This window comes from Pinus tabuliformis, chromosome 2_1 (assembly GCF_031772625.1).
Source record: "Pinus tabuliformis cultivar Carrire ecotype Pingquan chromosome 2_1, CPIR1, whole genome shotgun sequence".
Taxonomy (NCBI): Eukaryota; Viridiplantae; Streptophyta; class Pinopsida; order Pinales; family Pinaceae; genus Pinus; species Pinus tabuliformis.
The window spans coordinates 816,747,594-816,771,977 of NC_142299.1; the positions used below are offsets into that span (position 1 = coordinate 816,747,594).

At 36.9% G+C, this 24,384-nt stretch overlaps 1 protein-coding gene across 1 annotated transcript; it reads right to left on the reverse strand.

The window, feature by feature from the left end:
* Positions 1-805: 805 nt before the first annotated feature.
* On the reverse strand, positions 806-1,986 carry LOC149203126 (protein TIFY 3-like). Its single transcript, XM_089401771.1, has 4 exons — positions 1,675-1,986; positions 1,440-1,566; positions 1,009-1,066; positions 806-878 (listed from the first exon to the last, which is right to left on the reverse strand). Exons 1-4 carry the CDS (start codon positions 1,984-1,986, stop codon positions 806-808), a joined length of 570 nt encoding a protein of 189 aa, XP_089257897.1.
* Between the last annotated feature and the right edge of the window lie 22,398 nt (positions 1,987-24,384).

Below are 24,384 nucleotides of genomic sequence, written 5' to 3' on the forward strand. Positions count from 1 at the left end.
AAATAAATAATATTTTATACTAAATTGAATATTTTATATATATATATATATATATATACTTCTTTATTATGATTATACTTTATTATTTTGAACATATTTATAAGCAAGTAAATACATATAAGAAACCAGTTAAAGAAATATAAATATAAGAGAAAGGTATAAATGAAAGTTATATAAAAGAAAGGTATTAAAAAAATTATAATAAATAGTAGGAAATCTTGTTCACTTGAAAATATCTAATATGACTTTTTTTAAAGAAAAATTAAATTATAAACTTTATGGATCACAGAAACTTGCACCCATGAAATGAAATAAATTAACATTAGATTATTAAAATATATATATACATTTTTATTTAGAAATCAAAGATTCTATTATATGAATATAATATTTAATAATAAACTGTTAGTTCAGCGATAAAAAATAATTTTAGTTTCCAACAATAATCACCCCTGCAACTCTCAAAGTGCATTTGGACAAATGCAGAAAAGGACTATATCGTTGCATGACTTTTTCTTAGAAAACCAGCATGTCTATAAAATATGCATTGAATATTTGGCCGTTTTATACATTGACTAAACCTTATGTTGACCTTATGTTTAAGTCTTTTTTCGAACATCAATTCCGGTAATCTGAGAAATTCTACCTGGATTGTTCATTGTTTCTGCCTGACAATTTTATTAACAGAAGATCGGCGCATGCTCAGGATCATAATATATATCGCACAAAACACACCTTTGATACATGATGAATTCCTTACTTCCAGCAGACGCCAGATTTGCAGATTGGAAAGTCCGAGATATAATTATGTCGAAAGCCCATCATTTGCGAGCTGCTTAGACATGAACACCCTACGATATGGAGCCGAGCTGCTCAATCTGCATGTCGATTAGGGATGGATGATACAAACATATAAACAAGTGGATTTATGGATGAATGATACAAATTGATAAAACATTGTATAATTTACGAGAACTTCAAAGCGATGGCTTGATGTCGATTAACTACCTGTCCTTGCGTTTTTCCAGAAAACGTTGCAGAGATTGCTGCCTAGCCATAGGGATATCTGCACATGTAAAATTCAGAGAGTTATTAACTCGTATCTTTATGTTTATGGTAGGTCATATTTTAGATTTGTATGGACCAAAGCTAGTATTTTTATGTGGATTTTCTGAATATTCCACAATCCAACCGACATTGGCGAGGTCAATTGATTTCGTTTATGTCGGTTTGATTGTGGAATATTTCAAGAATCCGTTTATATTTATTTAATTGCGGAAATAAGAGAATTCAGAGGAAAAAATTAAATTAAACAATTTACATAACTATTTTTCAATTTCAAAATATTCCAAAATATTCTTGAAATCCTATTTTCTATATAATTAATACATATAATTTTCTATATAATTAAAACATTTGAAGCAAATTACACCTCTTACCCAGGCATCCCGTATGACCGAGCGTTGATGTGCTAACGTAGCTCAAAGGCCTGCTGGAAGCTGCTGCTGTGGGGTTATCTGCAGGAGAATCCATCATATTCCCAGCCAACGCCATTATAGCTTGAGCCTGGACATCAAAACCAGGAATGGTTATTCAAATTATTACAATACAATCGCTGTAAAATCACAGACACTATAGTCAGTTCAAAGAAGATTTGGATAGAATAAAGCGTGCCTTTTGCGCGGACATATCATAGACTGTCATCGTCCCTTTGTAGAAGATTGTTAGCTGAGGAGGCAACAAATAGGGTTTTCCCATAAAGTCCTCTTGATTATATAATGCCTCGGATTCTGCAGGGAGCTCTGTGTAATGGCCCTTACCATGAGTGGACTCGGCCTTTCTTTCATCCGACAACCCTTGAACTGAAAGCAGCTGCTGCATCACCTGAGGATTTATCATTGAGGGTCGATACATGCCTGAGGATTTATCGTTCTTGGGCTGATCCTTGAGTACGCAGGGAGCATTTCGAACACCAAAAAGGTCCATTGTTCTCTGAAAACGGTAAAGTATCTTGAAATCAGAGGTAGCCTCTATTTGCCCTCTCTAACGCTTCAGGATTTTTGCTCGTTGGTGGAATCTGCAAACAAATTCTCAATCATAAATAGCAACTCACATGAAGCGCTAAATTCTTTGGGCACAAACTTGATATATAAACAAGTTCGTGAAGAAAGTTCAGGTCAATAACAATGACTCGCGTTTGTGGGCCGATTCAACCACTGGGTGTCTTGCATAACACGGCAGGTTGAACATGGCAGTTGTTCAAAGTTCAAACGTCAAAGATCGTGCGTCTTGTCAAAGCGTCGAAACTGTCACGAAACAAATGTCGAGTAGTTTGCGGGCTCGGATGAAAACTTTGTCAAGAGTTTAACCGTGAAGAGAGCGACCAGCGTAACGCGTAAAAGAACATGTGTGACCAAACAAATCATAATTTTCTCGGCATTTGGACATTAAATATGACAATTGTTGCTGATACAAGGGAATCAAATTTCCTTCACCTCATACATCCAATCAGAAGAGGAATGGACATTGTCTTGGCTAGTTTGCTTCAGCTTTGGCATGCTTTTAAATGTTTATCGCACACCGACACCAGACGTAAATAAATAATAGCTCTGGCCTCCTACGCTAACCAACTCACGTGAGTAAAAAAATTATGAAAAGAGTAAATGCTAACCCGAAAGTCATATGGTGAAATGAATTGGTTATTGATGAATCAACAAAATATACTATAACGAATTTTTCCTTCGCTGCAACCTCTATCTCTTTAAATTTTTGCCCTGCCCTGCCACTTCAACGACCACGAATGTCTGCTCAAGTGTTTCTTATCCTGTTGCTGAAGGTTTCGAATAAAAATGAAATGCTTCTTTGCATCGTTTAATTTTCACAAAACGACATGCTATTCTCTTTTTCAAATCACTTCTAATCTCTAACTAATATCTATCCATATTTTTATGATCCATACCTGGTTGGAAGAAAATCTTCAAGAGAGGGTGAATGTAAATAAGTTACTTCTTGTACCTACATTAACAATACTGGTACATAATGTTTTTAGATTTATTTATGTTGGTTTAAGTAGATTTATAATTTTGTTAGTAATGTTTTATGTATATATCTATGCAGAAAATAAGATGCTTGAATGGATTCATCGGAAGAACTATTTCACTTAGTCTTAGTCTACTTTTTAAATTAGGATTAGTGCTAGTTTAGAAATTAATTTAAATTGAATAAGAAGATGGTTTTGAACTTTGATTAATACATGGGAGAAAATGAAGATTCATCACGTAAAATAATGATTGAATTGTTCCAAGTACACATTTATATGTTCATCCTCATCTGGTTTGAGCTTTATTTCAGCTCTCTTTTTCTCTTTTAATCATTATTTCTTCCTTATATTTTGTTGTTCTTCTTGCAGGTTCCCATGGATTTGATTTGTAGATTTGGCTTTGCTAGAAACTAACATTTCGGAAGAACAATCATCATATAGAATTAGGGAGTTTTCTCTTTTCTAATTTTGCGTACATTTTGAAATTGATTGCAGTATTGTTCTAAAATTGAATCTATAAAGACTCGCAAACTATCTTAAAGCAAGATTTGAAAAAGTAAGAAAACCCATGTCAAAGCATACAACAATAAATCTAAATCAATACATATGCTTTGAAACAAAAGAGCTTTATTAACAAATCATCATACAAGATAAAATCAACATAATCTCATTTTTATGTTAATCCTCTATTTATCTTGTAAGATGTATCTCAAGGTTCATTTTCTTGATTACCTTCTTTCTAATTTGACAAGAATTTTAGGCTTAGCTCGATTGTCTTTTCATTTCATTTCATAATAAAATGGAATAATGTTTTCTCTTTCATCTTAGCATAATCATTGGGTGAGTCATTTTTATGCTCCAATTTATATTAACGGAACCTAATATCTAAGAATCACTTCAATGAAGATGATTTCGTTTATGTTCATTTTAAGCTTTCCTAACCAAGTAGAGTCCCTGGTTTTTCATTCTTTAAGTTTAACTCTTTCTGTTATTTTTTAATGAACTATATTTAACCCATATCTTTAAAGAAATTAAAACACATTTAACAATAGTTACTTAAGGTCATGATTTCTTTTGGCAAACAAGTTTAGTCAAGTGAATAGCAGCCGGCTTAAATATTTTTACACCATCCCTTGCTCTTAACGAGAAATATGTCACCCTATATATTAAGCAATCTCCATGAGATTAACACTAATCATAGTTAAATATAAAAACAAAAATGGTCAATTGAAGATAGGAGATATCATCACAAGCCAACCTAACATGATCATAAGTTCTAACATTGTGACATTACCATTATTTGTCACCAAGCCAAGGTAATGAATTTAAGCCACAAGGCTGAGAAACAAGAAGTTTCATCACGAGCTGGCTTGTTCACCATGTTAGATTTCGTTAATGGCATTGTCTTTAGTTGGTTACCAAGCCAAGACAATGATCTTCAGTTGGCATTAAAATAAGTTTAAAATGATCTTTTGCAACTATGAATCTATTCCTAATAGATGGGACACTGACACTTAAAAGGGTTAAAAGGCATCCATGTTGAGGCTATAGACGTCTTCTAGCAGCAGTGGCCATGCATATGGTATGGAGGTTAAATTAATACTATGTTTTCTTGATTAGCTTGTTTACTTGAAAACCGATGCCCAACTAAGTTGATTGTTATACATATAAATTTAGTGAAACATTGAATTCATTGGGTAATTTTTACAAGTTCTGACTAATAATGGTATATCTATTTATTTGACAGCATATAACAAGGACAAAATGTTTAGGATATCTAAATTTGAGCAATTCAAATTATCTAATTATAATTCCTTTATTTTTAAACTATGTTTCTCTATCTTTACAACAGATTTAACTGCTTCTCCCGAGTGTGTCGTCACTGTTATAGTGAAAACACAACACCCCCATTTTATTCTATCATTATAGACATGGGGACCCTTTCGGCATTGCATGTAGACCTTGAGTGTGATTGCTTCATTTCAAGTCTAATTTTTTTTTATTTACACTTGTTTTATTTTTATAGTTTGCCTAAGTTTGATTAAGTTTGTTTGTTAATAAACTTTGTAAAAACATTTTTGTTTTAAACATATTAATTAATTAGATTAATGAATAAAATAGCCCCCGATACCAAGATGTGTGCATATGCTTTAAACCTTAATCATTAAACAATGTAGCATATTGATTAAATATATATCGGATATTTTGGGCATTGAGACTTTGATATCAGAAGAACCCTTGTGGAAATATTTGACACCCAAATTCCGATCCATCATATTAATGTGGATCTTTTCAATAAACGTATATTATAAAGTGGCTAGTCCATAAAACATATGATAATCAACTGTCGGAGCAAAGGACCCACATTCCAGGTCATTGTCTTCACTCTGCATATCGGAGGTAATGAATATCAGGTATTTCCTTTTGTGACACATTTAAAAAACTCAGAAAACATCATTCATCGATACTTCGATATGGTTCTTTGTAGATATTCCAATATGCTAATCTTTCGATATGCCAATCCACCGACATGTCACTACACCTTGCCTCTCCGACATCCGATAATCATATCCCTCCTATCCATATCTGAATTTCCTATCTGTTGTCACTCTTTTCAACAACCGATATCAAATCTCTCATACAAGACCTCTGATATAATGGGCATGATAAAACTATTAAAGGGAGTTGACTGTGATATCGAAGCTGTCCAATATCACAACTATTTCGTTTTGTCTCATTTTAAAAAGTTCTGATGAGCTTACCTCTAATACCACTCAACTCTTGTCGCGTATAAATAAAATCCACTTAATTAATTTTAAAATGTCTCTTGGCATAAGTATAGTTTAATGTATTTTTATAGTTTAATATATGTTTTTTGCTATTTTAATAAAAGAATCCAAGTATTTACCATTGACTTTGTTTTATGTTTGACGAAGAGGCTTCCACAGTCAAAGAAGAAACATATGTGGTCAAAGAAACTCCACCAGGTGGCCCAAAGCGAACTTAAAATGAAAATGGGTGCTTCAAGTTGTTACTAAAAGATCACCATGCTTGTGAATTTCACCTATTAGTGAAAACGAAGTTGTACAATCTTATCAGAGCGCTAACCAAACCAGGTGATCTTCTTAACAATATTTAATTGTGGTAATCTATATTCTTCCAAAAAGATCCAACTGCATAAAAACAACCCCATTCATTTACTTTTATTACTCTGTTGTTGAGAGAATCGGGGGAGACTGTTAGCTCTATAAATCTTTTATAAATACCCATGAATTCAATGCAAGGTTGAAGGTCGTGATCCACTCAAGGGGGATTTTTTGTAGTTGTTATATTTGTGAAATAACACTATTGTTATGTATAGAAAGGTTGATTATAGAGAAAAGAGAGAGTTTCTAACTCTGTTCTCATTGCTTAGCACTATTGCAGGCAATGTGATTATGGGTCTGAGCTACTCTAGGACTGCATATTTTTAATAAGCTTGGGCACTATTTAATAAATTTCCATTTTTGTGTACAATTACCAGAATGATGAATTTACATATTTTGTCAAAGTTTTATAATTGGTTTTGATATACATCATAAGTAGTATGTTTCTTTGATCTCTAACACTACTATTGAGTCATATTGTGATATGTTGCTGAAGTCTCACACGGGCTATCTCCAAGAGGAAAAATGAGATCGAAATCATACTTAATTCATTGAATTATATTTATGGTGAGTGATAATTATTTATTATTCATTTACAAGTATATTTTTCTTTTATGTGTATTAATTGAAATGAACTATTTCTTTTGATTAATATAAATTTTATAATGAATTATGTTTAATATGAATTCAGGCTTGTAAGTGAACTTACCTTAATAAATATTTATTAAAGTAGATTAATTTACATAGTTGTTTTAACCTTTTATGAGTTTACAAACTATTTTAGAATTCATAATCGAATTTTAATTCTAGATTCATTCATAAAACAATCCTTCCCTGCTTTATTTAATTTGCTCTTAGATTAAGAGAGGGTTATCCCATTATAGTTTGAGGAAGGGTTTTCATATATTGGATTAGTTCTCCATTTACATCATAGTTTCCTTCCCTGCTTTATTTAATTTTCTCTTAGATTAAGAGAGGGTTATCCCATTATAGTTTGAGGAAGGTTTTTCATATATTGGATTAGTTCTCCATTTACATCATAGTTTGCATAAGTCCTCTCTTAAAGAGGCAAATAAATCATTTAATTGTGGTTTGATTAGCCTTTTTAAATCGATCAAACCATTGTGTCGATTTACTTCTTTAATCCACATCTTAAAGATCAATGCAAAAAAAATGTAACATCATTGTAAAATAGGTGTAAATAGATTAATTATAAGTTTACTTTATATTCATTTTAGATTAGATTAGATTTACGTTTAAGGGTAAGGAAATTTGTTTGAGCATATGGCTAGAACTGAAAACTCTAATTATGGAGTGTGTTATTTTGGCATGTATGGAATGTGCATATCAAAGTACACTTTTGATCAAACTTAAATCCTCCTCCGAACAGGTCCATTTGAATGAGATATTAATTATTTATGAATTCAATTTAAATACAATACTTAATATGATTTCTCTTTTGGTTTAAATGACGCACTGGTTATTTATGTGATAAGAATACAAGATACTTGGACTGCGTTTGCATTAAGGCATTGAGATCAACTCTCAACAAACACTGCATAATTGGCATTTTTGTTGTTTGTGGTCTAGGGTTTACAAAGAATTCATAACCATCGCGGTCACTTCACAATGGGAAATGGCAGTTTCAGCCATTAAATCTTAGTGGGTTATAATTTTTTATATTTTAAAAGAATGGAAATTGTTAATATTAATAATAAAAGTTATTATTAACATTAATATTGATACTAAATATTTATATTAATATGTTTGATATACACTATATATCAACCACATTTATTAATGTAGTTGTGCTAATTATCTATATTTATATGGAACAAATTTTCGATGAACAAGCAACTTCCATTTTAGCTAAGTAAAAGCCGATTTAGCTTTATGGTTCTCCTTAGAGTGAAACAATAAACACACTCTCATTTTGTGAAATATTAAATGTTCAAAATATTATTTATTTATATATGCAAAATGTATGACTTTAAATTTATTTATACATTTACAAATATATTTTGAATAATTAATAAATAACAATATTTTTTTTAATTAACAAATATAAAATAATTAGTCAAAAGATTATAGTTTGAGTGTTTTGGTGAAGAATTTGTTTCCCAATTACATAAGTTCAAGTTTTTGGAGACATTTTGTATCCTAACCATTAGTAACATTTATAAAAAGTTGTATCTAATATTATAATGGTAGTGGAACTATCAAACTTAGAGATCCTCCATCAATTCTCATTACTATATATATATATATATATATATACTTTTCCATATCTCTTTCTACACATAACTTCCATTACTTAAACATAGGTATATATTTTTTATCTATCAAACCCATAATTTTCTAAATCCGAATTAACCTCCATGAAATATTCTAGGATATTCTTATGATAAAGATTATCTTTTAAGGATTGAGATCCTTATTGCGCCTTAACCCAAACAATCATGATAATGACCATAACTCTTTTGTGTTATGGAAAATCTCTAAATGCTTATTCTAATCCACTCAAAGGTCATAGATCCTTGAGAGATGACATGTGTGGGGTTTTTATGCCTTAGTCATGGTGATTGAGCTTAGGAAGCTTCATTTTGAGCATAAGGCCTATTTCTTATTCCCTTAAAGCGTATAAGATGCAATTTTGTGGAAAACATGATGGTGCCAAGATGGTGCTTCTCTTTTAAGGATTGAGACACCTATTGCCCCTTAACCCAAACATTCATGATGTTTACCATAACTCTTTTATGTGTTATGGAAAATCTCTAAATGGTTCTTCTAGTCCACTCAAAGGTCATAGATCCTTGAGAGATGACATGTGTGCAGATTTTATGCCTTAATCATAAAGAGTATAAGATGCAATTTTGTGGAAAACATGATGGTGCCAAAGTCACCCCACAAACACCAAAACATGCTAGTAGTGTCAAAGATTCCCCTATAGGCCTTTTACATGTAAAATATTTACTTTGGGCCAAAGACCTCTGTTGTTCTCACCCATTCATGGCATATGCCTTAGGATACATACATGTTTTTTGATAATATTGAGAGCTGCTGATACTATGCAAAACATGCTAATTACACCAACAATACCCCATAGAGGTCAAAAAAAGAGTAATGTCATAAAAGTCTCCATTAAAGGCTAGACATCCCTTATAGAGGAGCTTCACGGTGCTTTGACGTTTTAATCATGGACATTGGACCTAACAAGATTTATTTAATGCTTGAGTCCCTAGTTTTCCTTCTGCAACCATGATATGGGCCATGAGAATCATTCTTATCATAGAAAATATATTGATGGTTCCTATATTTCTAGTTGACCAGATTACTCATGGTCATTGAGCATGAGAAAGTTGTAATTAGGACATATTTCCATTTTCTTACTCTATTGACCATGTTCAAGGTCTTGATGCCCATTCTTATTGTGTAAAAGATACTAATGCTATCAGTATTCCTAGTTGTTCATGGCTATTCAGAATGAGAACGATTTTTTTTTGTGAATGCGACCTATATTTTTCTTCTCTTACCAAGGTCAAAGTCTTGCTATCAATTATTAACATGTAAAACTAACTAAAAAATTCCATATTCCGGGTAAATGGTCTTTCTCATTTCTATTGAGCATGTGAAATCGTTTCTTATAGCATTGGGCCTTTTTCGTCCTCCTTGAATTCCCACATGGAGGCCATAGATTTTTTAGGGAGGATTTGTGTAGTGGTTTGAGGCCTTTTCCATAGCCATTGAGATCAAGAAGGTTCATTTTTTGCATAAGGCACTTATTTTCATCATCTAGGAATTATCCCCAAGATGCATTTTATTGTGAAAAAACATACAAATAACACCAAATATCCCCCATGGAATTCAAAATACATTAATTTTACCAAAACCCCCCTGTAAGCCTCCAAATTCCTAGAGACAATTTGTTTAGTGGTTCAATACCTTGTTCATTGCTATGGAGATAAAGAAGCTTAAATTTAGACCTAACACCCTTGTTTTCCTTGCATGACTATGATAAAACCCTAAAAACCACTTTTATTGTGCAAACAAACTAATGGCACCAAATATCCCCCTAACATGCCCACATCATACTGATGGTGGAAAATATCCCTCTAGAGGCAAAAAACACCTAGTGAAGATCTTTATGGTGGTTTGAGGCATTATTCATGCCATTTCGATTGGGATACCTTGTTTTGGGCCTAAGACCCTTTCTCTCCACCCCTAGCCATGGAATTGGCCTTGAGAACCATTATTACTTTTAAATACATATTAATGGTTCCAAAGATCATGCAAAAGGGACCAAAATATACTAATGATGCTAAAGGTGAAGAGTTAATGATACTACAAGAACAAACACTTGATAATGGAAGTGTCCCATTTAAATGTAGGTATTGTCATGAATATGGATATATTTTTAGATACTTTGTTGTGATGGCCAAATATTTAACAACATTTCAATCAATTGATAAAGAGAAAGAGGGTTTTCTAAATTTCCCCTAAAGGATAAGGAATGTGAGGATCTAAGAGTCTAAGAGTTTGGTCAACCCTAGATTTGAAATCAACTTCACAGTTCTCTCCTCTCTTGTTGATGGTGCTCGACCCACTAAAATGTCAAGGGGATCTCCCCGGTAAGAAGTCCCAATTAGACCTTCGACCTTTTTTGTAGGAGTCCCAGCAGTGGGTCGTAAGGTAATGCCTTGACCGCGATGTTGCACAGAGGGAAGTAAGATAACTCTGTCAGTAGCAAGGGTGTGACTGATGCAGTGGACCAAAGAAGGCCTATGAGAGGTTCTAACACATAAAGGGGAGATGAGGGTGAATGTGAGTTCCAGGTTGAAAGAGATCAGTCTGTGCAGTTTCATCCGTGAATGCATGTTGCACCCACTATTGTTCTTGTTCCTATTGCAATTCATTTGTGTATCCGTGCAACTTCATGTTCTTCCTGAGTTGCTGCTTCAGCACATGCAACTCCTTCATTGTTCCATCTTCCTTTATGTGATCTTCATGTCATGTCGTCACTTCATAGCCGGAGTCTCCAAAGTTGCTTTCATCATAAATGGACCTACTGAGCTTGCAAACATGTTCCACCTTCGTATTGTCAACAACCCTCCTCTTGGATTCGTTGCATTTGGTATGTTGTCTTCAGCTACTGTTCATGATGCTCATTGTTGCTTGTTGTGATGCTGCTGATGTCATATCTTGATGTCCTTGTCTACAAATAACTTGATGTCTTCATGGGTAGGCAAGTCTATGGACACTTGATTGACTTCATCCCGAAGTGTGCTCTAAACGGTGTTTTTGTCTCTGCTCTCCTAGGAACCATTGTACCTATACTGCTGAGAGGCAGATGAAAACCTGGGATACCTGGAGACATGGCAACACTCATGGCAAGCAATCTATTAGTTGAAAACCAAAATGAACATCAGAACTAACTTGCAACATACCTGGGTGCATGATCATGAAGGTTGAGCAATTTCGGCTGGGAGGTCAAGAGACCGACTGCCAAGACTGCACAAGGCATAGTTTGGGCTGTTGGAAGACTGGATAACTACTGGAGCTACGCAATGCACATTCAAATGTCACTGTTGAAATTTGGGATTTCGCAATGCGCAATTCCAACTGGGAAGGACTGCTCGCCTAGGGACAGATTTTCCCAATTTCTTGGGCCAAGCATCCACTGTCCTCCAAAAATGCGCAAAATAGTCCTGGAGGCTAGTGTTGGGTAGCAATGTGAAAATCTAGAGAGGAAGGTGAGCCTTCCTTCCCCAGATTGCACAATGCAGCCTTAGTGAAGGCAGAGTCCGAGCCAAGGTTGGCCCAACTCGCCGACAGGAAACTGAAACCAACTAAGATAGTAAATGCATGGTGACACTAAGCGATAGCAGAATTTATTGACATTGCATGAAAAACATGAAGGAAATATTCATCAAATAGATCAACATGCACGTGGGTGAGGCAGTTCGCCAGTTGGGCGAACGTCTGTACAAAATAGTTTCATGCATGCGATAGTAGTGAGATAGCAAAGAAAACTAAAATAGAGCTAGGAAAGGCTAGTATATATGTAAACGATAGCAAGCATTCAAAGAAATAAAGAAAACAGTACTCCCAGAAGCGAAAACACAAAAAGCGACAGAAATGCAGCACAAGGCTTGGGAAGCGGGCTTACCCAAAAAAAATTGAGGATGTGATGTGGGATGTCAGAGCTACAAGGTTGATGTGAGGAATTAGCTCTACAGCATCTGGTTGATGAGTTTTTATAACATTGAGGTTGTGACGTGCATGCCACAAATCTAGGGAAGCGACACTTGGGGGGACATTTCGGAATTGCACCTTGCATGTAACCTTCAACCACTAAAAATAGATCCCTAAAACAAGGGATGCCTTTGCATGCTGCCTTAGGAGAAGCAACCTATGCATGCAAGTCTTTTTTTCTCAGTCCCGAAGGGAACCAGTCAACTCAGCTGCACATGAAAGAGACTACTCGGCTGTAGGAGAAAAATGCGCATTTTTGGCTAGGAGCTAGGCTGGCTTCCCAAGAGATTTGCACAATTTCTGGCTAGAGTAGCTGACTCAAATTCTGGGCTAAGCAGTCTTTCTAGGGAAATTTTCCCAAATATTGTTGGGAGTTTTGGTAGGTAGGATTGCGTAATCCTGGAGCCCAGCAGGCTGCCAGAGAGGATTACACAATTTTTAAAGGGAAGGCCAGTTGCCCTCCAAAAATGCGCAATTTTCAATGGGAAGTTGCTCAACCTACAGTTGGACCAAGTCCGGGTGAACTTCCTATGAGGGGAATGGATCAAGTTGTGACCGACGGGCTACCTTAGTGAAAGAAAGACATTGAAGCTTGTGAACTTGACGAAGCAAGGCAAGCTGCTGTGAAGGTTAGAAGGGAGGCTCCAAAATGAGGCTAAGGAAAAATTTTGGAGGGTGGTTGTAGCCCCAACAACACTTGGCAACACACTGGTAGAACTCCATCTCTCTTAATGGACCTTGTTCATGAAAAGCAAGTCTAAGACCTCCACAAGTATTGTTCAGTTTTCAGCTCATATTGGTTTCACACTAACTTGATTGTAAGATGTAGAATCTACCAAACTATTGGTCAATTGACACACATTCCAGGCCAAGGCAACACATTTGTTTCGATTGTGGTTGAGGGGTATATAGGTTAACAAGCAGTATAGTCGTCAAAGTCTTAATTTCATCTCTGGTGTTTCTACACTACTAGCAGGCCTCGACAACACCCCGGTGAAGTCACATAGGAACACAAGCATGGCTCTTCTACCAGTGAGCCTGGTCGGTACCTCAGCAGAGTTACTCACATCACCTCCCTGCATAGGAAGCATTTCTCTTCTTTCGCCTTATTCATTTTTCATTTTGAATTTTTTACTTTTCTTTTTTTCATTTTCCACTGTGCATAGCGCTTATTCATTTCAGAGGCAGAGCAGGGATCCCGACTTATTAAGAGTAGAAGAGGTAGTTCCAGAAGAGAAGTAGTTTATTGTATCTCTGGCATGCCTGTTAAGGTTTTCCCCTTACCTTACTCTACTTGACTGAGCTGAGAAGGGTTAACCCAAAAACAATCGACTAAAGAAGGTGACACTAGTTAGCGCGCAAGCGTTGCGTTTACACCAAGGTTCACTTCAAATAGTATGTATTTTCCTTTGACATCATGCACTAAAAGTAACAAGCTCATCATATAGAGGCAAGATGACAGATACCCAAGTAGTGATAGTTGTACAAGCCCTCTTATACTTTACCCAACTCACTTCAAGAGTCATACATGGTTTCATGCAAAACTAACCTATGAACAAAGCAAGCAAGTGAACTAACAATCAACAAAGCAAGGCAAGAGCAGAAGAAAAAATGAAAGTGAAGCAAGTAAACAAGCAAGCAAGCAAACAAACAAGCAAACAAAGCACGTAAGCAAACAACCGAAAGCAAACACTACACCTTCTTCTACACTAATGGTACATGGTCCTGATCACATGAAGTGATACTTCCGATGTAGCCACCGGTGCATTGGTAGACCCATGTTGGTCAAGGCTTGGTCTGCGAGCAACCTAGTTGTGCGAACCAGCAAGCAAGAAATATATAAAAATGAAGACAACCACACTTTGTGATTCAAAGTGCCCACGAGACATAAGTGAGTGCATGTGCATGACAGGCAGTCCACAGACTTATCATGGTGTTTTGTGACACTACATGCAACTTTGAAGCATAAGCACACTCTTGACTGTGACATGCAAGCAAACAAAAGAAACAAAGATAACTTGCTTTGCACATGAGTGCTTTCAATGTAAGACTCCTCCAATGCATGAGAAATGGGATCATGTAGTTCAAGTGGGGGAAGTAAAATTTGAGTGTTAGATTGATCTTGAGTGCATATAGATGAGTGATGAGTAGCCTTGAGTGTTTAAATAATTTCTTGATCGGAAGTGAAACCAACCTCAGGACAGCGAAGGCCTGACATAACCATCAACTCGGGCTGAAGTGCCTCAACAGTCTGTGGGCTTTCGACTTCGTTAACATATGGATCTTCTTAGACCAGTGGCTTATACGGATTAACAACGAGTGAATCAACATCATGATCGGATGATGAGGTGAAGAGAACACCACAACTAAGATCAGAAAATTAAGGATGTTGATCAGCATCCTCATGGTTTGATGAATCACATAGAGGGGTAGATGAGGAGGAAGGATGTCCACCGTCTGTATTTCCAGAAAAAGCAAATGAGAGATCAAGTTGATTTCCAATGAATGATTGGTCCCCTTTGTTGTTGGATGATGAGCTAACATACGGTGTGTCCTGTGAAAGATCAACAATGGGTGCATTCATGGATGAATACACACATGCGAAATCATGGATGGCAGGTTCACCAATGATGTTAGCAAATAACAGAGGGGGCTCGGACAGAAGGGATTCATCCTTCGCCAAGTATTGATGCTCAAGCTCCCACTCATACTCTTCATGAATGACAGTGCATGTTGGTTGCGCAACACCAACTCCGTCAATGGGTTGTTCCTCATTCACAACAAGTGACGAGTTTGGAATGGAAAAACACAAGACAACATCATCCAGAGGAACACCCGGGTGCGAAAACGAAGGTCGTAGAAAAGAATGCATATGAGGACTTGAATGACTCACAACCAAATCTACACAACAATTTAGTGAAGTGATGTTGTGAGGGTGTGAAGGATGAACATGTGTGTGAGCATGATCATCAACATCACTGGGCAGTGGTGGAGCTATTGAATAAGAGGAAGGAGAAGAGTCAGTTGAGACACTACCCACTTCCACATAAGATTGCACAACTACATCAAAGACGAATGTTGAGCGAGGCTTGATCTCAAACTTTCTCTTGGGATAGATAGATTTCTTAAGGTATTACTCGAACCAGTCCCAAAGATAAGCAAATTTCATCTGGCTCCTCGGAGCTTGAAACTGCAAGTCACAAAAGCACTGCCATAAATTAGTAATGGATTCATACGGAGCCCTTTGTTGCTGTAACAGTTTCTGGTCAAGATGGTCTAGATCAAAATGATAGAATGTGTCTTCAATAAGATCACAAAAGTGCTCAAATAAGTGCATGGTGTCAGTTGGTAGGTTGAGCACCCAACAAAATGGAGATTCGTGAAGTGTGTATGCAAGCAGCAAACTAGCCTGTTCATCAGAAAACTCATCTTCCTCATGAATCATGGAAAGAAATTTATGTAAGTGCTTAGGCCAGGCCACTTTGCCTTCACCATCATACGTGTGAGTGGAAAAGATATTGAAAATATTCCCCATGATGGAGACATCATCACAATTCAAAAAACAACATGGGGAAAGAAAAGTGCAAGACTCCATGAAAGATGCACAAAGGTTCAAAACTGGATGAGAGGACACAACTTGTCATCAGGCCCTCCTTCTAGCGCCATAAATGTTGATGGTGTTGGACCTGCCAACATGTGAAGGGGATCTCCCCAATAAGAAGTCCCAATTAGACCTCAGACCATTTGGTGTAGGAGTCCCAGCAGTGGGTCGTAAGGTAATTCCTTGATTGCGATGTCGCATAGAGGCAAGTAAGATAACTCTGTCAGTAGCAAGGGTGTGATTGATGCAATGAGTCAAAGAAGTTGTATGATAGGTTCTAACACATAAAGGGAAGATGAGGGTGAATGTGAGTTCCAAGTTGAAAGGGATCAGTCCCAACTCGGCTAAGAACACACAACACAAAAGGACATGCACAACTTCTGGTGGAGCAGTCCATTCGTATGCAACAGTCACAACATACAAGGTAAGATAACACGTACAACACTCATGGATCAGTCTGAGATGAGTGCAACGGTTGTTACAGCAAGGTTCATGTGAAATATCTATCTGGTGTCCAGCATAGTAGTCGACACGGACAGAATAGCATTAACAACATATACAACACATTAACAACAAGATTCATATAATTGCATAAAAATCAGTTCATACACAAGTACGTAAGTTAAAAAACATATATCATTAAGGAAACCAGAACAGTCCAACTACAATAACAACATATGCATGAAAATGTACTTTCTCTTATTATATAAAGAAGTGTAAGTCTCAATCATACAATACATCCATGTAAACTTGCTAGCCCCAACAGTGGAACGTTACAACCACATCCACCTTCTCCTCCAAAGAGATGAACTAGCTCTGTGCAATGGAGAAGCCAAGGCACGTTACAATACTATCGAAGCTTTATCCAAGGTAGTCTTATCAGAAGCTTGGTTGACCAAAAGCCTCTACAATAAGTTATGAGGGACTATTTATAGCAAAGGGTGGGGTGATCCTTGACATTCCCCTTCGTGACAGTTCAAGTACCCTCATTACTCTTCACCTACTCTATGACTGTTATGTCCAACTATTGACACTTAACTTACACTTCACATGACTCGACGTTACAATCTACATGTACTCATGTGAGACAACATGGCTTGAGCAAGACAAGCAACACATCACTAACACTTGGTCCACTGTGGTGAGACCAAATCTTTGACATGCTTGTGATGGTGAAGGTAATAAGTTGATGCCAATCTTGGTTGTCTGTGATGGTGTGCATGCACCTCAGGGTGACATCTTGCTGAAGAGAACTCTTGCCTCAGTTATAACTGGTGCATTGGTTCAGACCCTTCATCCAACTCATCTGCTAACATGCACATGGTCTTCTTGGGTACGGTTGAACCAACAACACACTTATGCATAGTGTCTGTGGTGATCTTCGAGTGTGTGCTGGTGGTCATGCACATCAACTTGTTGAGGTACATGTTCAACTCGAGTTGGACTTGCTTCTTGTCTTCGCCTTGGAGAGTGTGTTGAATGGGTTGGATTGCATGCGTGCACTCAACAACATGCATACTACTAAATCCCTTGCATACAATCAACAACACTACTCACCATGTCTGCTTTATGTCAGCTACTGGGATGGATCCTTAAATTGTATAGGCGCAGTTTCATTCGTGAGTGCATGTTACACCCACTATTGTTCCTGTTCCTGTTGCAACTCATTCGTCTATCTGTGCAGCTCCATCTTCTTCTTGAGTTGTTGGTTCAACACATGCAACTCCTTCTTTGTTCCATATTCTGCCTGTGCAAAATCTTCATGTCGCATTGTCACTTCATAGCCGGAGTCTCCAAAGTTTCTTTCATCATCAATGGACCTGCTGAGCTTGCAACCTTGTTCTGCCTCTGTGTTGTCAACAACCCTCCTCTTACATTCATTGCATTTGGTATGTTGTCTTCAGTTGTTGTTCATGATGCTACTTGTTGTGATGTTGCTTCTATCATCTCTTGATGTTCTTGTCTACGAACAACTTGATGTCTTCATCGGTAGGCAAGTCCGTGGACACTTGATCGACTGCATCTCCAAGTGTGCTCTGAATGGGGTCTTCATCTTTGCTCTCGTGGGAACCATTGTACCTATATTGTTGAGAGACAGATGAACACATAGGATACTTGGAGACATGGGAACAGTCATGGAAAGCAATCTGTCAGTTGAAAACCAAAATGAACATGAGAACTGACTTGCAACATACCTGAGTGCATGATCATGAAGGTTGCGCAATTTTGGCTGGGAGGTTGGGAGACCGACTGCCAAGACTACACAAGGCACAGTTTTGGCTGTTGGGAGACTGGATGATTTCTGGAATTTTGTAATGCATAGTCCAGTCTAGCTACTAACTGTTGGGATTGCGCAATGCGCAATTCCAGCTAGGAAGGATTGCTGGCCTAGGGACAAATTTGCGCAATTTCTTAGGCTAAGCAGCCACTGTCCTGTAGAAATGTGCAAAACAATCCTGGAAAATAGTGTTGGGCAGGAATGCATAAATATAGAGAGGAAGGTGATCCTTCCTTCCCCAGACTGTGCAATGCAACCTTGGTGAAGGCAAAGTCTGGGCCAAGGTTGGCCCGACTCACCGATGGGCAACTGAAAGCAACTAAGACAGTAAATGCATGATGACACTAAGTGATAGCAGAAGTGACTGATAGTTCATGCAAATCATGAATGAAATATTTAGCAAACAGATCAACATGCATGTGGGTGAGGCATTTCACTGGTTGGGTGAATGTCCGTGCAAAATAGTTTCATGCATGTGACAACAGTGAGATAGCAATGAAAACTGAAACAGAGCTAGGACAAGTGCTAGTATATATGTAAACTATAACACGGATTCAAATAAATCAAGGAAACAGTAGTCCAATAGGCGAAAACAGAAAAAGCAATAGAAATGCAGCACAAGGCATGGGAAGTGGGCTTACCCAGAAAAAGTTGAGTTCAATGTGTTGACTGCTCCTAGATGTGATGTGGGATGTCACAGTTGCAAGGTTGATGTCAGGAATGAGCTCTTCAGCGTACGGTTGATGAGTATTGATAACATCGAGGTTGTGATGCACATTCCACGAATCTAGGGGAAGCAACACTTGGTGGGTGGTTTCGGAATTGCTCCTTGCATGTAACCTCCAACTACTAAACATAGATCCCTGAAACAAGGGATGCCTTTGCAAGCTACCTTGGGAGAAGCAACCCATGCATGCAAGTCTATTTTATTCAGTCCTAGAGGGAACTGGTCAACTCAGCTGCACATGCAAGACTGCTCGACTGTTGCAGAAAAATGTCCATTTCTAGCTTGGAGTTGGGTTGGTTTCCCAAGAGATTTACACAATTTCTAGGCAGAGCAACTGACTCTTCCCGAGATTTGCACAAATTCTGGGCTAAGCAGCCTTGCTGGGGAAATTTGCACAAATTTTGCTGGGGGTGTTGGCAGGCAGGATTGCGCAATCCTGGAGCCCAACAGGCTACCAGAGAAGATTACGCAATTTCTGGAGGGAAGGCTTCTTGCCCCCCAGAAATGTGCAATTTTCAATGGGAAGCTACTCAGCCTACAACTGGACCAAGTCTGGGTGGACAACCTGTGAGGTGAATGGATCAAGATGTGACTGACAGGCTGCCTTTGTGCAAGAAGGACACTGAAGCTTTTGAACTTGATGAAGTAAGGCAAACTGTTGTGAATGTTGGAAGGGAGGCTCCAAAACAAGGCTAAGACAAAATTTTGGAGGGTGGTCATAGCCGCTAAAACATCTCCATATGATCCAGAATTCCACCAATTAGTTGCAAGGGGTGTTACCAAATATTTTTTGGCCCCCAATAGTGTTAATTTTTGAAACTGCAGTAAAATTCCACCTTGGACATATCAAAGGACCAGGATAATGATTGCATTAGATTCCTCTTTTTGAGAGGAACAAAATCAACCTAAATATCACCCAATTTGGTTAGGCAGAAGTTGAGTTATGAATTATTTTATTCATGCATACATGATGGAATGGGTCGACTCTAACCACATGAGTAATTTCTTGGGCCAATCTTAACCCCAACACTCAAGAAAAACTATAAAAGGGGGAGACCTCAAGCTCATTTCAATACACTCAATCAAGACATGTTTTTTTCTCCTATTTTGTTTTGACTCACATAGCTTCATCGACAAAAGTTCGTATTAGGTCTAAAAGTACAGGTGTAAGGTTTGCTCTGGGTTTGGGTAATATGGATCTTAGTCACTGTCATAGATCGGAAGTTTTTCATCTATGCTCACACACACAAAGTGGTCAAGCGAGTGACTTTGGCTCTCTGGTCACTCAGGCATAGTTCAAAGTGAGCGACTCTGAGTTCTGAAGGGTTCAGTCCCTGGTCGCTCGCACTAAGAAGCCCTAGGAGTGACTCTGATAGCACAGTCACCGACACAACTCAGCTAGAGGGTGACTTTGGCCCTTTTGGTCGCTCGCACAACTCCTTAAGGGTGTGAATATAGGTTTTTACATTCCAGGGCCGAGGTCACATGCATAGTGACCTCCTCAGAGTGACTCTGCAGTTACAGTCGCACACATATAGTCTTCATGAGAGCGACCGTGAAATTTAAGTCACCCGTAAACAATCTTTATGAGGGCAGCCCAGTGCAGATATAATTTTTTAGCATCTATGCTTCAGTTATCTTCAGTAATCCATTAGATGTGAGTTTCTCTACTGTTATTATTGATCTGTAGATCTGATTTGTTAGTTTCCGCAGCAAACATATGTATTGGGCTCATTGACAGTGACAATCAACAGTATTCAGCATAGTGACGACAATATACAACACTTGACATTAGTTTGTGATAGCAAATTATAGTCATCAGTATGAGGGTTTTGATTCCTATCATGCTTAGATCTATTTCATAGATATCATTATTGTTTTGTTGCATAGATAAAGTGATGGATAATTGTACTCTCTTTTTCTACATCATTTGATGACAATCTAAGAAGAAGAATATTTGCAAGGGTTTTCCCCATAATGGGTTTTTCCCTGCTCTCCGACAAATCCTAGTGTCTCTATGTGTGTGCATGCTTTCTTCTACTGTTCCATTTATATTACACTGCATTGATGATGATGGTGACGTTGTCTCTTTCTATGTTATTGCACATGTTGATGTATAATAGTGTATATCTAAATAATGAAATGGTGATATGGGGTGAACATAAAGTATTAATGGTGAATTTCAACTATCATAGTAAAGAGCAATGTCGTCTTAAGGAAAATTAACATGGCATCGGAGCTAGGCTGAAGAAAATCCATGGAGATCACCCCAATGATGACACCATTGATGGAAGAAAGAAGAGGATGGTGGAGACCTATAAGAAATGTAGGGTTTGAAGAAAACCCTAGGAATCTTAATGATTATGATTTGATGTATTATATGAGGTTAAGGTTGGAGAGAAAATCCTGGTCTATGGCAAAGTCTTGATATTTGATGTATGAAACTCCAGCATGATCTATGTGAATATGCTCAACCACTCGTGGAAGATTTGATGAATTTCGAGATGGGGTAATCCTTAGCAGATATGGTTGGATACTTGAAGACAACATTAGTATATGGACCATGGACATTGATGGATCTTGAAGATTTATTCAAGAGAGAGAGGAGCACCTCTCATTGAAGATAAGTATTTCTTGACTTATGATGCTTCTTACTTATAGATATGATGATTATGTTTATTGTTACATATGTATTTGAGTATATGGACATTTCTAACCTCCATGATGAGATGTGATGAATAGGTCTTTCTTGAGGATCCTTTTGAGATGCAGATCTGGAAAGAGGTAAAGAGGTACTTCATGAAAAGATCAGAAAGTACTTCAAGCAACCTATGACTAATGAGCATATGCTCTGGTATTTGAATACTACAAGGTATGCAAGGTATGTTGTGTTTCATCTATTGACTTGGTAAGCCCTAAGGTTGGATGAGAATGCCTCTTTCTTTATTGGTTCATACATCTTTATGAAAGTGGCTTGGATCTATGCACCTGGTATTGAACACTTTGATCTTATTGAATTCAATGAGGCTATATAATGTTGACACACTGATACACTTGATGTTCGTCTAACATCTATGATCTATTTGTTGGATATCTTGATACTAAAGAAGAGTATCACCTTGGCTCTAGCAAAATGATACTCTTGATACTTGTCATGATGGATTTCATATAGAAGGATAGTTCATTGTCTCCTATACATGTGACTGCTAGTAATTCTTGTGAAAATCATGATCAAAGCATATGGAAAGAGTGATTAAAACTCTTGTTGTTTTTGAATGACCTAATATGATCTCATTGGTCCTAAAGTGCGCGTGAGAGGTATAAGTGTAAGATTGATATTCCATATCTCTTACTACTTTGTCTTGATAGAATATGGTTAAACTGGATGCAGTACCCTGATGTAGTGAATTGATAATCTATTGTGTTCATAATCTTTGAGATATATTTGTTGCTTTGAGTCTAAGCCTTTGATGAAAGATCGATGTCACGATGTTGATAACCATATGTTTATGATCTAACATATCTGATGTTGCATGACTCTACTAGAGACAGGTTTCTTACATGAATTAAGATGAATGATGCAGATCTCGAGTTAGAGGGAGAATCACTACTCAATATTCTTACCCTTATTACTATTTTTGTTATATGTTGCTGAAGTATGATTTATGTGCATCTGAAAATATTGGTCTACACTAGGGTCTTAGGTCTAAAGCCTGTACAGAAATTAGGGTTTTTTCTGCAATCACAGTCACAGATCTAGGAGATCTCGTCCCTCATCGCACTCATGCTAAGGCCTAGAGAGTTTCCAGGAAGCTAAAGTCGCTCCCATGCTAACCTTAAGAGAGATACCAAAGGTTTGAGTGTTGTTGACCATCATCTGAAGCTTTCTGAAGTTTTTAGAACTCTAAATGATGGTTTGTGTGACATTTTCTTTCACTATTAATTGATTTATGAAGTTGTTGAGTTAAATTTTTTATCATATAATGAAGTATTGTGCTTGAAATCAAATGGTCACCTAAAAAATATTGGGACCAAAGATGTATTGCGATAACAACAAGATCTGCTAACAGGACAAGGTTGAATTTTTTCCATAACATGAATATGCAAACTGAATTTTTGTTTGCAGGTGACCAGGACATATAGATAGATATGCCGCTATGTTTGTGCTACAAGAGGTTGGCATTATTTGGAATTACTGGTATATGTGAAAAGTGTTTTGTCATGATGCTTGAAAATAACTTTGAATTGATGATTGAAATGGCCTTTGACTTTAGAACTCTCTATGATAGAAATTTAGACTTGACCTTATGTATAGTGATTTGATATGATGATTTTTTATTTTCCCTGATATGGATACTATGAGGGCATGATGACTTATGTGGGTATTTCGAGATTGGCCTCCTTATTCTTAGCACAATGGTTCGAATGATGATAGTTGTGATTTGGCATGAAAAATGGACCCTACAGGACTCATCCTTGATGTATCCATTTGCACCTAGTGACATGATGACTTATATTATGCTTATGAGAATGGCTTGATAAAGATGCATGACTTATTGGAATGATGAAGTCTTGATTTTATATGAGCTACACCTGTCTCCTGGTTGAAAGTATTAATACTATGATAATGATCACTTTGATAATGGTCGTAATTTGGCTTCTAAACTCTAATGAGTTGACTTTGTTGTTGATGGTACAACATTTAGTTATGATTATGTTAGATTAGCCAGGAATTATCCTTAGAGAATTCTAATCCAGATATGTCTAGATTTGACAGTTATCTGATGAATTCAGGATGATGAGTTCCAAAGTATGGCTTTGATATTGATTATGGTTTTGGTTTTATATCCTGATGATCTACTTGTGATAGGTAATGAGCCTTTAATGATATAATTAGAGGGATATTGATTATGAATCCCAAAATATTGTGTCATGGCATGATGAATCGATTTCTAGAATTTGAGAAAGAAATTCCATATTGCAAAGATATTGGAAAATGTTTTGAATAATGAAAATCAAAATCAAATCCTTGGATACTCTAATTTGAACTTGACATGGAATCTAACAGTTGAAGCATTGATGTTCCATTTTGAACATCTATTTTTATATGTATGATGTGCATAGAACCTTAATGAATTCTGAGTGAGTTGCTTCAGTCACATAGAGTTGCCATCGAGCATGCTTTGAAATATCTGCATGAGGTATTCTATTTTGAGAATAATATATTTCTCATATGATATGTATCTTCACATATGTATTGTTTATATTTGAGATTGTTATTGATAATCACATTTGAATGCTACTCTAGTATATGATCTGCCATGATATCTTGGATGAGAG

Coding starts and splice junctions, on each gene's coding strand:
- LOC149203126 (XM_089401771.1), bottom strand. CDS start 1,986: ATGGACCTTTTTGGTGTTCGAAATGCTCCCTGCGTACTCAAGGATCAG. Junction 1,567..1,674: donor ATGATATGTCCGCGCAAAAG/GCACGCTTTATT, acceptor TTTGATGTCCAG/GCTCAAGCTATAATGGCGTT. Junction 1,067..1,439: donor CGGTCATACGGGATGCCTGG/GTAAGAGGTGTA, acceptor TTACATGTGCAG/ATATCCCTATGGCTAGGCAG.